The sequence below is a fragment of the Ylistrum balloti genome, unplaced genomic scaffold, assembly GCF_031769215.1.
Source record: "Ylistrum balloti isolate Yb309-2 unplaced genomic scaffold, AGI_CSIRO_Ybal_v1 Utg371282, whole genome shotgun sequence".
Classification (NCBI taxonomy): Eukaryota; Metazoa; Mollusca; class Bivalvia; order Pectinida; family Pectinidae; genus Ylistrum; species Ylistrum balloti.
In genome coordinates, this window is record NW_026782688.1 from 143,563 (window position 1) to 160,135 (window position 16,573).

Below are 16,573 nucleotides of genomic sequence, written 5' to 3' on the forward strand. Positions count from 1 at the left end.
CTTGAATCGACCAAGATTTACATGGGGTGTCGTCGATAAAACAGTAGACGCTTGCCCTCCCGGAACACCTGAATTTTTCCGGTAATCTCGTATAAATCTTTCTTTTATTATCATTTGCCTTGTTTCATCGAATTTGTGTTTGAATTTTGATTCCGTTAACATGTCGGTTTTTTTTATCACCACTTTGAAGAATAAAACCTGTTAAATTGTCAACTGTTTATCCTTTCATGGACACATTAATTCGAGAACTTATGAAAATAACAAAAGCAAAACCCTATTGGAGTTAATTATCGTATAGAAGGTTTTAGTGTCTTAGATTCGACGGTGTATCCCTTTGATTTTCAGTTGATGAAAATACTAGATCATCTGAATTATGCATTGTCTGTCGATTTGAACCTTCCTTCACCAAATAATGTCAAGGATTTTGATGACGACTGGCTGATCTTATCTTGTATTGAAGGTACTTATATTAGTGTGTAAACTTTCCAAGAATTTGTTTTTTCCATGAGAATCGTATAGTATATCACTTTTCAATGCATTTCACCATACATGTACGTGTAGGGCCAAGAGATCACTAGTTGATGGTCTTTGTTTCCCCTTGTTTGACAGGCCTAGAAGATCACTTCCTCTGCTGGTATGGCGTAGTAAATGTGTAGACTGCTCTCATTGAATAATCATAGGAAACTAAGTTAAGGGTCTTGATTTATTTTCTCCTTTTCCTAAAGATCTTCCTTTCTTTCTCTTTTAACACTGTCTCAATTAGGGCGTTTCAGTTGAGTGCCGACCAAACGAGGAAGACTATATGGTTTATGTTCCTTGCAAGGTTCTTCTGCTCCCTGTTTGTTGTTCAACATTGAAAGTGATGCATTAGGACAACTAAGCAAATTGTCAGTATAATGTGATCGGATTGGACGTCAGAAGTGGACAGATACCATTATGGAAATGTGACATGTCATCAAACAGTGTGAAACAAAAAAGAAATTTTTGAATGAATTTATTAGAAATGAAACGACACATTTCAGTCTTACAGGAATAACAAACATCAGTTACCAATGCCTGAAAAGGATGACAAGCAGTATATTCAGTAACATTTAAATTATCAATGACAAAGACATCTACACAGCAGAAATAAGACAGAAAAAAAAAGAAATAAAATTATAAAAAATTTGTAGAATGGATGGAATCATTGAATTTGGCAACAAAAATAAATAAAAATAAGAAAAATGATAAACTATAGCCACAAACTATCAAACAAGATAGGTCTCAGATTTTAAGAATCAGATCTAATATGTCCTATACTGAATACCAGTAAAATCTATAAATACATCAAATAAATCCTCCCTATATACCTATGTATTTTTATAGTATCTTCAGTTCTAATATTCGCTGCTAGTAGTTGAAACATCAATATACTCCAATATTTTAAATAATATTTGACCTTGATCTTAATTTATCAGTGTTAAAAATCATTAATGGACGTTTCTATTAAATGTTATGCAGCAGGAATAATACTGGAAACTTAAGACAGAAAGACTCCATAAAACAAAAAAAAAAAACAATGAAAAATATGTAATCTGATGCAAGCAAGGTTGGGCACACTCCTCTTTATGGTAATGGCCCTGCATTTAAGTGACAGCTATGTTATGATGACTGCTATGAGTAATAGAATTGTAATTCAAATGCAGGTATTGAAAATGGAAATACAAATTTCTATCACATATTTGCAACAAAAAAGGTCACAAAATCTTTGGGTTTGAAAAAAAAATCTCATAAAAGATCCTGAAACAACATGTGATCCTAACAAAATATTTCCAAAATCCAGTATGGGTTCCATTTATCGTAGAATACAGAGTATTTCCTTGTTGCTTGGACTGTTTCGCATCATTTTTAAAGTGGCATAACTCTCGCGAAAGCAGCTCTAGTGGGTTTCAAGGGACATAACTCTTACACGAATCATAGGTAAAACATATTGATTAAGATGTGTCAGCAGACATACTACTTCATAACAAAGGTCACAATTATAAACACTTAATTTAATACCTTAAACACACAACCTGCTGAGTGTATCCCTGAACAATTTTGCGATCCTTGCCAAATACAGATTGTGTACACATATGATATGTGGGCATCAAAAAATTGTGAAATAACTAAACAAAGAAAACAAAATCAACGACAATTCAAAGATTGTCAGGTTTTTAACACACAGTACATGTTCAAATTAATGGAGTAACTACATGGGGTTATTTCTAGTACTGCTAAGTCTTTTAGTACTGGAAGATATAACGTTAACCAGTATTTACCCAGACACAGTGATAACAAATAATTTCTAATAAACAACAAGTTAATCCCACATTAATTCATACAGGAACATACCAAACAATTTCAAACACAACCTTGAATAAGATATTAGAATAAAAAGATTCTACTTTTGAGAAACCATACTGGGTGGGTTCAATTTGTCTTGATGTAACATTATGTAATACAAACTGCAACAGGCATAAAATAATAACCATTACTACATACAATATTTATACAATATTATAATTTAAATCTTTCATACTTTATAATGAAAATCATTTTCCAACTTACATAAAATAAATTATGCAACATAAATGGATATTTCAATATTGATACTAATGCGATTTGACAATTAGTAACAAACTAGTCTGAGGTATTACAGATCAGAAAGTTTAAACACCATGAGACAGGACTTATCACTAACAACGAATCAAAACATAAATCATACTACAAGTATATCCCACAAACCTGGGATATACATATTGTTAAATCTCTCCCACATCAATCATATGCCACATCAATCATATACATTAATAAAGACATATTGTAATATCAAAGTACAGAAATTGATTGATATCAAATGCTACTAGACATTACATGGGTAATAATTAGCGATTAATTTGGTTTGAAAACTAACAATGGAATAGCACCCAGTACATTTCCATTGTTTTCTTATCTTGCATGTAAAAAAGAATCCACTGGAAAGTTAAATGTAAATATGCCATTTTGTATAATATTTTTAAGCAAAAAGATCCAGAGATTAAATTCAAAATTTACATTGAAAGCACTCGTATATTTCACAGTAGTCAACGGTTTGAAAACCCTGTATTGCATTGTGCATAATAAAGATAAATAGGAAAAAAAATTTTTTTGTGTAGACATAATAGTCAAGCCATATTTTCCGTGACAAAACAACACATTTAATCCTTTTTCTCATTCACCTAGAGAGAAATTATCATATTTTTCTATTAAGAGAATAGTATTTTTTATTTGAAAGTACAATTTAACACTGTATCATGTAACATTTGTTTTTCTCTACATAATTACCGTATATGGACAGTCTTCAATAAAGAAACATTGCTTGGAAATTGTCGCTGATATATATTTGATCATTTAAATACTTAATGTGTCAATTCAAAAATCAAATTCAATCTCTAAACATGAAAGAATGACAACCTTCTGGTAATCACAACGCAAGTTTGATGATATGACAATGGTATCTACCCTCATCTTGAATATTTTCTTCAAGTCGTTACAAATGCTTCAGCTCACTACCCACTTCAGAACAGTAGAGAAGTGTTGCACAAACATAAAAAGTTTTAATATAAAGAACACAACAGCAGCCGTGTATAGTCACTGTAACACTGAATCTATACTTGGATCTGGCTTCTTCCTGCAAAAGAGAAGGTAAGTATTGCTTTAAAATCTTTAACCTGAAACATTAAAAACACTGTATGGTCACTTATTTTTGCAGGGACAATTTTTTTTACTATTTTGCTGTACATCAATGTGATTGTGAAAATTCAATCCATGAAATAACGAGACAAAAGTGTATTTTGATGTTCTTTTACATCCTGATCTCAAAATTCCTTCAGATGTCATTTGGTTTTTTTTAAATTTTGACCCACGCAAAATATCATCTTTAAACTGATGGATATCTACAAAAAATAAGAGATAATTTAATTCATTACCAGTGCACAAACAGATGCTTAGTCTGTGACAGAATCCAACAACAGATTAATTATAAGTGTAGAAAAAAAACTTACTTCTTTGAGCTCTTGGGCCGGTTGCCTGTCTTAGGTCGTCCAGACTTCGGGCGTGACGCCTTGGATGATTTAGGTCGCAAGGCCTGCTCTGCCCCCTCAGCAGTGTAAGCGAGGTAGACGTTGGATAGATCTGGCTCCTGGAACTATTATGGAAACAACATGATTGACAAGGAGCCGCAAAGCATGGCATTACCCCCCTCACCCAGCTGTTCGTGTAAACCCAAATATATATACCAGTGTAACGATTTGTTACAACACTCAATTATGTACCACTACTATAACCTGAAGATCTAAAAGTGCTAGTGCAAAATGTAACATCTTCTTTTGTCAATTATCAGTTCAATTTTCTTGCATCTCCTCAACTTCAACATTTTATATATCTTATATATCAACCTTATAGTAAAGTTTATATCTTGATGTAGATCCTGTGTGTTTGACTGTTGATATTTGAATAGAGCTTGGTATTGTCCTAAAGCAAATTTATGCAACACTCTATAAGCTCTAGAGTTATACAAGAAATCACAAGAAATCAAAAAAATTGATGGTAACAGAAAAAAGATAAATAATCAAATGTCCTCAATAGATAAAGGCACTACTAGGGTTCTATCCTTATATATACAGAAAGTTTTGTGGAATTGTTTTTAAGTTGTAGCACGAAAAAGAACATTAACACTAATTTTGTGTTTTTTGACCATTTTACAATGGAAACAGAATTTCTTTTAAAAAATAATCAAATGTCATTAATAAGACAAAGGCACTACTAAGGCACTAACTTAATAGATACAGCAAGTTTTGTGAAGTTGAGTTGAACAGATTTGAAGTTACAGCCCAGAAAATCCTCAAATGGATGGACAGACAGTGCCCAAATTAATAGCCCCCTCAAATGCATTTCTTGGGGGATAATAACCATTAATGTGTTTAAGAGATGACAATAAAATTCCATTTTTTTAGCTGACAGTCATATGCAATGAGAGAGAGAGAGAGAGAGAGAGAGAGAGAGAGAGAGAGAGAGAGAGAGAGAGAGAGAGAGAGAGAGAGAGTCACAATTAAAGAAAATGCAGCAGAAATACCTGGGTTCAAAATATTTCATCCCTTAAGAAGAGTGAGGTATTTCAATATATTGTCACAGACAGATGATCATGCCAAATTTGTAATACCTGTCCTATGGTACATGTAATGTGAATATCAAAAACCTGGAAATTCTAATCATTATTTGGCCCTGTACTTACCCGGTCCTTTTCTTTGTCTGGCTGGGGTGTTTGTTTCCTCATATTGTTTCCAGTGTAAGCTACACACTTCAACTGCCACTCCCCAATGTCATCATTCCAGTGGACATGGTCCTCGATCATCTCCTGTAACATATAAGGATGGCATACATTGTAATACACTAATGAGCACCATAGAGGTGTTTTCAGAAAATGCTCCAAGCTGCAAAACATAGGTGTCTTCAGTAGTGAGAAGCCCTATGAATACTTTGTAAGTGATAAATCATTGCAGATCAATGAAAGCATATTTCTTTGCTAAAAGATATGCCAACATCTTTAATATGACAAATGAAAAACATTAATTGGAAAACTGTTTTCCATCATATTTATTCACATGTGGTGACTTTTACCTGGTACTCTGCAGGTATAAAGCTGTCAATTAAGGTCATCTGTAATTTAAGTTCACGACTTAACTGGCGGACATTTTCTAATAGGCCTTCCATCTCACGTTGGTGCTCTTGTTGTAAATCAGCGATCTGGAAAAGACAAACGAATCCTTAAAGCATGGCAAAGGACTTAATACTACCATTCATGCATAACAATGCATTTGTTATGACTGACTATGAAATCACCAGAGCAATTCATCAGATTATGAGAGTAGTTCTTTAGTTATTGTATGACATTCCTATGTTAAAATAAATACCCAGAAAATATCTTTTCTAGATCAATTTGGATTCATGACTGTTCAGTATCAAATATTTTGTGGAAGATGAATCTGTTAAAATAGTAATTTTTCAAGATATAAAAAAATGAATCTAAGAATGTTAAAAGGTATCTAATGGATACAAAGAAAAGATGAGTCACATCATAAGACCACTACATCACAAGATCATAAAAGTATCCTAATAAAATCATAGTAATCAGTATACAAAAAAAGGAATTAGTACTTCAGATTTTGCTTGCATAAGCATTGTCCAAACTTTCTTTAACTTCTTGGTTTTGCCTGTGATTTCTTCTTGCAAGTTGGAATATTTTTCTTCGATATCAAGTCTTTCTTGCTGAAAAACAAAAAACATAATATGTACAACAAGAGATAACATGGCTTAAACAGTGTTATTTCTTAATAAATAGCTGATGGAGAATTTGAAACACATTTTAACCTTATCTACACAAACTTTCCTCTACCTCTTTCTCAAGTAGTGCTTTTCTCAGTTCCTCCTCCTTGACCTTGCGTTCCTCCAGCTCCATGGCACTCTCCTCTAACATCCTCTCCTGCTCCTCAGCCTTCTCCAGCAGATTCTCCCCACCAACAATGATCTTCTTCTCAATGGCAGCCAACTTCTGGGTCAACTGGTCTTGTTCATCTCTGAATTCAAGTAAATAAGGAAACCCACCTTTTAATAGTACAAATTTCTCAACCTTTATATTCCAATAAAGAAAATGAATTTGTCAAGTTTTCAACCATTCTCTAAGACAAGGCCAAAATATTTGGCAAAATTTAAATTTGAAGTCTTGTAAAAAGACTTCCTACAGAATGCGGATACTAGGGAGTTCACTTGGTGAGTGAAATAGAGCAAATACATTCATGACATAATAATTAAAAAAAGTGACAATGATCAAAGTATAACATCACTAAGTACAAAGTAGTTTGGTTTCTTTAGGCAGAGGGAAACAGATCACTTTTTGTAGAATTCATCAAGGCATTTGTTATTGTATTGAAGTAGAAAATATTTCACTATATTCAGCGGTCACAATTCAGTTTCCATTCGAAATTATCATAAACACCATTATTCTGTAAATTGTCTAAGATCAATTGCTTTCAAAATGATTATGAATGCTTGTTTATTTCAACAGAAGTGAGATGTATAACAACTATTCTAGAGTAGTTCTATACACAGACGATGCAACTAATTCACATAATGTACTGTTAAAGACCTATCTACTGAGACATGAAATCTACGAACAGAACACCATAAACCTGTGGAAAATTACATACTGGAACTTTTTTAATTCAGCCTCCTTTACTTCAAGGTCTTCCTTCACTTTGTTTCTGTCTTCCTCTGCCATATCTTTTTTATCCTCCAACATCTTTCGATCCTCCTCAATCTTTGCCTGGATCTCAGCCATTTTCTCTTTTGAGATTTTCTTTTGACTACCTCCTGCTCCACCGGCACCTAAAACATTGTTTTAAAAAGATTGTTTTGGTTGATCAAATATTCATAAGGTTTATTACAAACTTTGCTGACCAAAAATTTGAGGCATCAAACAGGTCTTACTTCACTTTCCTCTCAACACTTATACTGGTTTTATAAAATTGTTTTTAAACTTTGGTCAGAATAGCTGATTTTTACGACAGGTAGTAACCAATTTTAACCTTGAATCCAAACAGATTAAACTACTGATAAATCTGTCATACCCCTAAAAATCTTGTCACAAAAGCATCATCGCAATATCCTACATTACAAAACTTTTGCTGGAAGAAAGGGTTTGTAAGAAAGGTACTGAATGATATAAATGTGCAACATATCCAGTTCAAAGAGCACCAAGTCATGACTGAATAAATACCTCTCTTTTTCTTTCCTTTCCTTCTTCTTGTTCCACCTTCCCCGGGCTCCCCTTCCTCGTCACTTGATTCTTCCTCACTTCCACTACCCTCATAATCAGAACCTGAAACAATTGTTATGTAGGGTTTATAATATGTACTTGTTTCCTATATCAAATAATTATCAAATGTGTAAAACTCCACATAACCAGGAATATTAAACTTCTAAATGTTTCAAATAATTGCTCTGTTTGTTGAAGGAAGAGGATACTCAAACCTAATGACATGGGAGACCTAGTTCTTACTCATTATGATAGTGAAATTTCAATGACAGTAAAGCTATATATTTCAGTTGTATTTATTTAAGCCCTATTGCACTAAAATACGATAGCACTAATTGCAGTAACTTTAAGCTGCTCATGCAGTAATTATTATGGATGCGTGAACTTCTCATTGCCCAAGAATGATAATGAACTAAAATTTGATTGCAACAAATTCAGTAAATGTACAATTATACTACAAGCCTTGGTAGTACAGAAATTGATACTGCAAGATGACAAATTCCTTTACCACAAAACAGCGCTGTAGAAAAAATTGATGCAAGTTATATTAAAAGCTGATATAATACTGACATGACTGCTTAGATTTGTAATTGTAAGTAAGAAAGATTATCTAGATTTCCTGGGTTATTTTCACCAGTATGATATATATATATATATAAATGGCTCCATTTTTAATACCTACCCTCTGCCAGTTGTCTCCGGAGCTCTTCAATCTCCTTTTGAAACTGCCTCAGCAAGGCGTCCTTGGGGTCCTCATTGATCTTAGCACTGTTCTTTATGTTCTTGGCACGGTTAGCATAACGCAGAGTGCTGATAGATTCATCATAGTTGTAATCTGCAGGCCCTATATTAGCAACCTGGATAACCAAGTTAAAAAAATAATTATTTCCATGTCGGGACTAAAATTCTCAATTAAAATGGAATTAGAAAATTTAACACCTCAAAACCTAATTCTCTTTCAGTGGCTAAATAGCATGTGATCACAAATTTTATTATAAAGATGGCTATTATCTAAATTCTTGTAATTTGGTAAAATAAGATTTTAAAACAAATGTTTCAAATTGATGCTAAAACCATGTTTGTCTTCTAAAATTATTGCAAATATCAAAGGTGTTGTTCCTCAGTGATATACATTGTCTGTTTTGAGAAGGAAGCAAAAAGCCAAAAAATACTGTCTTACATATAATTGTTTCATATTTGTATTTTGACAAAAAAATTATTTATCTCCACTTTTTTAATCTCTTCTGTGCTTCAGTACCTGAATTGGACCATCACACTGTTATTACTAAAGACATATTTGTAATTGCTTTCACTAAAATTGAGACTATCATCTAACAATGTTGTCTTAAAAATATAAACGATATTCATTAATTGATATGGGATAACAGAATTTTAGTTTGAGATAGTGGGCTTTCAATGCTATTTTACAATTATAAAACACTAATCATCTAATATCTTCAATTCAAATAATGATTTTGAAATTAGGACACAACTTACTAGATTAATGATAAAAAGTGGCGTCTTATTCTAAAAATTAACGCCCAAAAAAAAAACTTTCCTGACATTCAAACCTGAGATGAAGTTATTCTATACCAGATGACAAAAATTGATGGAAGATATTATATACCATAGCAGTTTTGGAGTTGCCACCAAGAGAATCCTGCAACAGCCGGGTGAGTTTGGAGTTTCTATATGGAATGTGAGTACTCTTTCCATCAACCAGGGAAGAGATAACGTTGCCGAGTGTTGACAGAGACAAATTGATCTTTGTAGCTTCTTTTAGTCGTTGTCCTGTAGCTCCAGTCTTTGCTTGTCGCTCTGATCCCTAACACACACATATACTCAATCAATGCAGGTTTTGGTATCAAAATAAATCTTTACGATTTGAATAACCCAATGAATGTCAATGAGTTATCTCAGATTTTATCCACATACAAAAATTGTATTGAATGCAATTTCTTCTATTTTCTTATTTGTAGAATGCCTTTAATTAAAATATGACAAGACAATAAATAGCTTGATATTTCTTCCTCTGCTGAACTGGACCAGAACTGCCATTGAGTGATCTTGCATTTTTTATTATTGATTCAACGATTTTTACTGGAATATATATAGTGACTTACAGCAAGATCAACAAGATGGAGTTTGCCAGCACGCACATGCTGCTTGCCATCTGGTCCTTTCTCACTGCACTCAATGGTCACTGTGAAGATGGCGTGGGAACGAGAACTGTGCAAGTTCATGTTGGTGGCCCCAACAACCCCTAAAATAATAATTCAAATACCTCAAAATATATATGTAGGCATTTTCATCATATTAACCAGTTAGACTTTACCAGCAGTGGTCCTCATCTTTCATAACATTTTTCAGTCATGAAAAGATCTCTGACACATGAAAGGGTAAATCACTACTTTTGGATGTAAAAACCACAGCAAATTACCACGGGAGTAACCCATGTCTTTGTCTCTAGATGTAGCTGTACCAACAGTATTCTGAGATACCAGAAGCTAGCTCTAAATCACCATTACAGACTTACTGTTCTTGTTTCCGACAGTCATAATTCTGTCCATGTCATCAGCATTGTTGACCACAAAGTTGGATAGATCTTTGACGTACACTCCAACATCTGGTCTCTCCTTCACCTAAAATGAACAAGAGTGCCGTGGACACAATATACGCCGCCACAAAATATATAAATCTTACAAAAATCAATGAACCGTAAAATCGTGCCTTCATGCACCTCTACTCATTGTAAAAGTGACATTCAGCAAGTTTCATGAAAATCTGATGATTATTTATGGAGGAGTTGCGTTCACAAGAAATGGACGTACGGACGGACGGAGAAGATGACGCCAATATATGACCGCCTCCGGCGGGGTATAAAAATGACATGTCAAGTTAACACTAGGAATCTAACACACCTTTTGTTTCACAGATGTAATTCAACCAAATTGGTGTCTCTGTCCTTGGTTAGCATTACAATAGCAATTTTCTCAGGTATGTTAAACCTGTTGTTGATTGTAGAATTAATTCAAGATGACCACATCATGATTAACTGACGACATATTCTTACCTCTAGTTTCTGATGCTGGTCCTTGCCGAGCAAATCTCGTACTTCCTCATTATAGATCTCCAAGTAAGATACCCTCACTAAGAATCTGTAAAATGAAATGTGACATTTCTACATATTCTCCATAATGGTATCAGTATATAGTATGATGTCAGACTTTTCCAATATGTTTATTGTTAGTTGAACTACATGTACAAGACATTGTGCACAGTGCAAGAGTGTCATAATCCATAACAAAAATATGGACAACATTAGCTCAAAAAAATCGAAGTACTGAGAGCACTCAAAGATGCTCTGCATGATGTATTGAAATAAAGGAATAAATTATTATCAGAACAAAACTTAAAGAAGTGTGAAAATAATCTATCCCGATGACACTATTAACTTGCATTTATGACAAAATTTGGGTGAGACTTAAATTTCAAAAAGTGGCCTTGAACATTAAAACATGATGCATTTGCTTGTCTAAGGTAGGTAGGTCTAAATGAACATACAGGTGGAATTAAAATGTTGAAACTTTGGTTGATTTAAGCTATCACAAAAATGAACAGTGACTAGGGTATATTGAAGTTTAACAAGTTCAGAGACAGATGACGTGTTATACCAATGCCAAGTGGGCTAAACAATAGATCCTAGAGAGATAATTGCAACATAATTGTGCAATTTTTCTTTTCTTTGAAATTAAAATAAAATATACACATCTTGGGATCAATGTGCACACATCTAGGGAGATAGATACTGGTTCCCAGCATATTAAAGAGATATGTTCTCGGGTTTTATTGAATATCTACCAGGTGCACATGTCAAGGTCAAAACAATTTTTTCTTGGTAAAAAGTTTCCCCCTGAACTCTGAATTAAAGTCTATCAGCTCCATGTGTCATGCAAATGAAAGTTTTTAACATATAACTGTAACATTATTTACCTTGTGTCACCCTCAGCTTTGGCAATATGACCAAAAATATGAGCAAAGGAATTGGGTATGATTCCCCTAAGCTCTGGTACAGTACGCACACCCTCCATGGTAAAGGTTTTCCCAGTTCCTGTTTGTCCATATGCAAAGATGGTGCCTGAAAGCATATGAATTCTCAAAAATTAAAATAAAGTTAATTTTACAGAAGACTTCAAACTAACCATTTTTCCAAAGGATTTAATATTCACAATGTCCTTTTTCTACTGCAAACATAATTTTAGAGATTCCTTTCCAAATGCCAGGATCCACTTAGTGTAAAGATAAGCATAAAGTATGTTGATATGGAGGAAACCTCCTAAATGTTGATTATATCATACTATTTGTTACAGAGAATGGACGGTAGTGTACATCATGGAGGTTATTTTCAGATTTGATTTCCAAATCCCCCCCTCCCCCATAGAAATGATATAAACAACTATATATATCTTAATTCAAAAGATCTTAACTATAAGTGAGTTAGATTCAGTTAAATACCATTGTATCCCTCTAGTACACAGTCCACAATTGGTCTTGCTGTCTTGTTGTACACATCAACCTGTTTACAGTTGGGAGCGAACACTGTGTCGAAGGTGAAGGTCTTAGGTGGCTCTCCTTGTGTGGCAGTAGGATTTTTGACAGTCACACATCCTCTCACTTCATCAACCTAAAAATTCAGCATTTATCAACCAATCATGAAAATATATACCAATAAATGCCATTGACTGCAGAAAAAAGAAGAAATTACATTATGATTTTACCATTGCTAATTATATGATTAAATACAAGAGACTTCAGAGGGACCTTAACGCCCACCATTTTTTTCATCTTTATTTGTTCTTTGAAAGTTGGATCTGTTTAACAGGCACAAATAGGGATCAAGGGAAACATACACATGAAATTTGAGAAAAATCTATGATGTAGTTTTCAAGAAATAGCAATAACAAACTTTCTAAGTGAGAATTTAAGATGGCCACATGTCTACCATTTTCTTTTTCTGAACAGACTCAAAATCAAATGAGAGCAACCAGAGACTTGAAATTTGAGAAAGATCTATACACTGATTCTCCAGAAATAGTGATAACAAGCTTTCATGGTGAAAATCCAAGAAAGCTGTCTGGAAGCCATTTTGTTTTTCTGATCAGTCCAAAAATCACCTGTGCACAACTAGGCACATAGGGAAACATATAAATGAAATCTGAGAGAGAGCCATTGAGTACTTTCAAGAAATAGCAATAACAAACTTTACTTGGCGAAATCCAAGATGGCCACCAGTCGGCCATTTTTCTTTCTGATTAGTCCCAAAATCAAACATGCACAATTAGGGATCATGGGGAACCTGCATATACAATTTAAGCAAGATCAATCCTGTACTTCTCAAGAAATAGCAACAACAAACTTGCAACGTCCAAATCAAAGACAGTCGTCTGTTGGCCATTTTGTTTTTCTAAACTGTCCCAAAATTGAATGGGCACACATCTAGGGACAAAGGGGAATCTAAATAAGAAATTTGAGAGAGAGATCCACTAAGTACTTCTCAAGAAATAGTGACAATAAGCTTACAAAGTTAAAATCCAAGATGGCAACCGGTCTGCCATTTTTTCCCTGATCAGTCCCAAAAATAGATTGCACAACTAGATACCAAGGGGAACCCACGTGTAAAATTTGAGCAAGATCCATCAAGTACTTTTCAAGTAAGAATAATAACAATCATCATTGAAAAAATCCAAGATGGCCACATGTCAGCCATTTTTTTTTCTGATTGGTCCCAAACTCAAACGGGCACAACTAGGGACAAAGGGGAACCTATGTATGAAATTTCAGAAAGGTCAATCAAGTACTTCTCAAGAAATAGCTATAATAAAAATTGTTTACAGATAGATGGACTATGGATATAGTGTAATTTGAATATCAATACTTGAAATCATTAAACCATAAGAATGGAAATAAAAACTCTATAGCAGATCTCCATCACTGATATATACTTACATTTACACACATCACACATCCCTGTTTTTCTTCTGTTCCATTGAGGGGTCTACAGCGGACACACACCTGTACATTGTCTGTATCTGCAGCGCTTTTCTTCTCCTGCAATACAAAACAATAATTGTTACAGCAAGTTGTATTTAATAATTTATGATGGCTATTAATATCATCAAAGACAAGTAAGTGATTTTACATATGTGATACTTCAGGCAAGTATGTGTCCTAACCACATGAAACATGGTCAAATGGTCCAGCAATATAGAGTATTTGAAAAACTTTCAACAACTTCAAAAATATTTCAATCAGTAAAGTCCTCTCAACTCTACAAAATAAAATAACATTATCATCATATGACCACACGAATACTTCCTGAACTTTTTAAATCAACAAAGGTGGAAGTTTTTTTATTTGGGATTTCACAAAGTAACTTTCGCAACTTATACATTTGTACTTTTAAGTTGACTTAATTTTTAAGCTTATATATTTTTTCCTACATTCTAGGCATCCTCATTGCTCCAGGGGCTACAATCATCTTTGCTCTCTGCACCCCTGGAACATGTCATGGCAAAATTGAAGGCACGAGCGAAGTGATTTTATTGGTTCCAGGAAAGAAAAAATGACCAAATACAGGCTGATACATTCCATATAGAGATTACAAAGGAACGACACCCAACTTTAAAAGCCATTACAATATGCAATCTCGAGATTTGTTTGAAATGAATCAAAGGATCAAACTAGGTGCAGAGAGTGAGCATAATGGTAACCCATGGAGTATCAAGGATACATTCTAAGTTGCATTCTTTACAAGTATGGGGACATGTTTTCATGTCATCTATCTATCTTGACAAACAGCTATAAAACACATTTATATGCTATTGAATAATAGAGTAATATCTAAATATAACTTCACTATTATATGGTTACAAGACATAATAGCTATTTATAGATGAAATTTGTTGGATCAGATCCAATGGTTAACAACCTATGTATGCTACATGTACATGTTTGTCTCTTCACCGAAAAAGAATGGTCTGGAAAAATAAAATTTGTAATATATATATCTATAATTGATTTATGGTAATAGGAAAAGTTTTCAAATCAAGAACTTCTTTACAGCAAAAAGCACACCATGATGCTAGCTGGACAGTTTTACAAAGTTTCAGGTAGTTTTATATTAAACAGTTTTGTAGTCAAGCTCTTGCCAACTGAAATTTGTAATTTGTCTTATCCCTTTCCATGGTAATAAAAAGAACTTCTCAATAGAGTACAAGCTTTTAGCTGGATAACAGTACAATTTTTGGAAAAGTTATCTTGAAGAGTTTCAGAGCAATGGCACAGGAAAATTCTCATGCATTAACAGATGGACAGACAGACTGAACCTAATTTAATTTTCCTCAAAACTATTTTTCACAGGAGATAATTAAAATTAGTCAAACCAATATAACTTACAACAAATGCTGATGAACAACCAATGTCTATACTTTTACATTTCTATATGACACAATAAAATTCATTATCAATAAAGAAAGCTAAACAATTAAAAAGTCTTAGTTTCCTGTTTTTTCCCCTACAAAAATAAGGGACAGTAGGTACAGACTTTTTTCATTTATTTCATTCATTTTTGCTTGCTTCTGAAGATGAATTAATTCTGAAGTACCACATATTGATAAGACCATCATGTTGAATACCACTATCTGTATCAGAATATCTAAGCTGTTTGATTTTTTGAAAAATAGACTCTTTCCTGCACTATTATGTGCAAAGTTTCAATGAAATTAATTAAACTATATAGAAGGAAAGGGGTCCAATGTCCCCATCTTGTTTGATAAATATTGAGTACTATGTGTCACACGTTACATTAACAACAGAACTATTAGGAATTCCATTCTTCTAACAATAATAGGTGCAGGTTTAGCATTTTTAAAAGTATGTGTTAGCAATGCCTAGCTGGGAAAAGATTGGAATGGGTATGAACTACATATGTAGTCAGTTCCAGAGTCACTTGCGTTTGATTGCTTTCTTAATTAAATATGTAGGGAGGTCATGTCATTTACATGTACACTTCTATATGCAAGATCGAGTACCATGATCACTGACACATCTTAATTATCAAAACAAATAATTATATGCAATCAAATGTTATCTGCTTAATAACTTCTTTGGCTTGAGCTACTGAAAGTTTCATCATAATGATGAAGTTATAAAAATATCTAAATGTAATTATGACATTTAGTCTATTATTTTAGTTGCAAGGCAGACTGATTTACTTTAAGAATATATTTCAGAAATGTCATAACTAGTTTCAAACAAAGCAATATTTCAATATCGAGATTCTCAGCCACCCTTCAGTGACTGATCGAGTTTTATGTTATGTCTCTTGATCATGACACCTTGACATGCAGAGTCGAACACACAACCACTCATCTTTATGTTTTACAGGAGTATATCCTATCCATGGTATCAATTCATCTACGCTTTGTAATTAAAGCAACATCAATCAGCATGCAAACAATCGCATAACTTACAGGCATTTTGCCGATTTCTTTATAAAACACTACCGATGTTCTTTTTGGATATCTCGTCTCATGCTGTCATTCCAAAATATTTGGATTAATACGGGCTGTTTTAAATACGATTATTTCATTGGTCCAAATTATTTTTCGAATTCGGCTGTTCTCGGACTTTTACCTTTAA

At 33.5% G+C, this 16,573-nt stretch overlaps 1 protein-coding gene across 1 annotated transcript; it reads right to left on the reverse strand.

The window, feature by feature from the left end:
• Nucleotides 1-978: 978 nt before the first annotated feature.
• Nucleotides 979-16,467, reverse strand: LOC132561811 (kinesin-like protein KIF3A). The gene is made up of 17 exons (XM_060226511.1): nt 16,405-16,467; nt 13,880-13,981; nt 12,389-12,557; nt 11,867-12,011; nt 10,947-11,031; nt 10,410-10,515; nt 9,997-10,136; nt 9,501-9,698; nt 8,556-8,730; nt 7,835-7,936; nt 7,266-7,443; nt 6,455-6,635; nt 6,217-6,327; nt 5,680-5,805; nt 5,294-5,416; nt 4,065-4,207; nt 979-3,691 (listed from the first exon to the last, which is right to left on the reverse strand). The coding sequence occupies exons 1-17, from the start codon at nt 16,408-16,410 to the stop codon at nt 3,652-3,654; spliced, it is 2,130 nt and encodes a 709-aa protein (XP_060082494.1). The 5' UTR covers nt 16,411-16,467; the 3' UTR covers nt 979-3,651.
• Between the last annotated feature and the right edge of the window lie 106 nt (nt 16,468-16,573).

What these genes read in the sequence shown, in the direction of transcription:
- LOC132561811 (XM_060226511.1), bottom strand. An exon ending in AAAGCTGAGGGTGACACAAG is followed by an intron (nt 11,032 to 11,866) that starts GTAAATAATGTT and finishes TTCATTTTACAG; the next exon opens with ATTCTTAGTGAGGGTATCTT. An exon ending in GCTGAATTAAAAAAGTTCCA is followed by an intron (nt 6,636 to 7,265) that starts GTATGTAATTTT and finishes ACTTGAATTCAG; the next exon opens with AGATGAACAAGACCAGTTGA.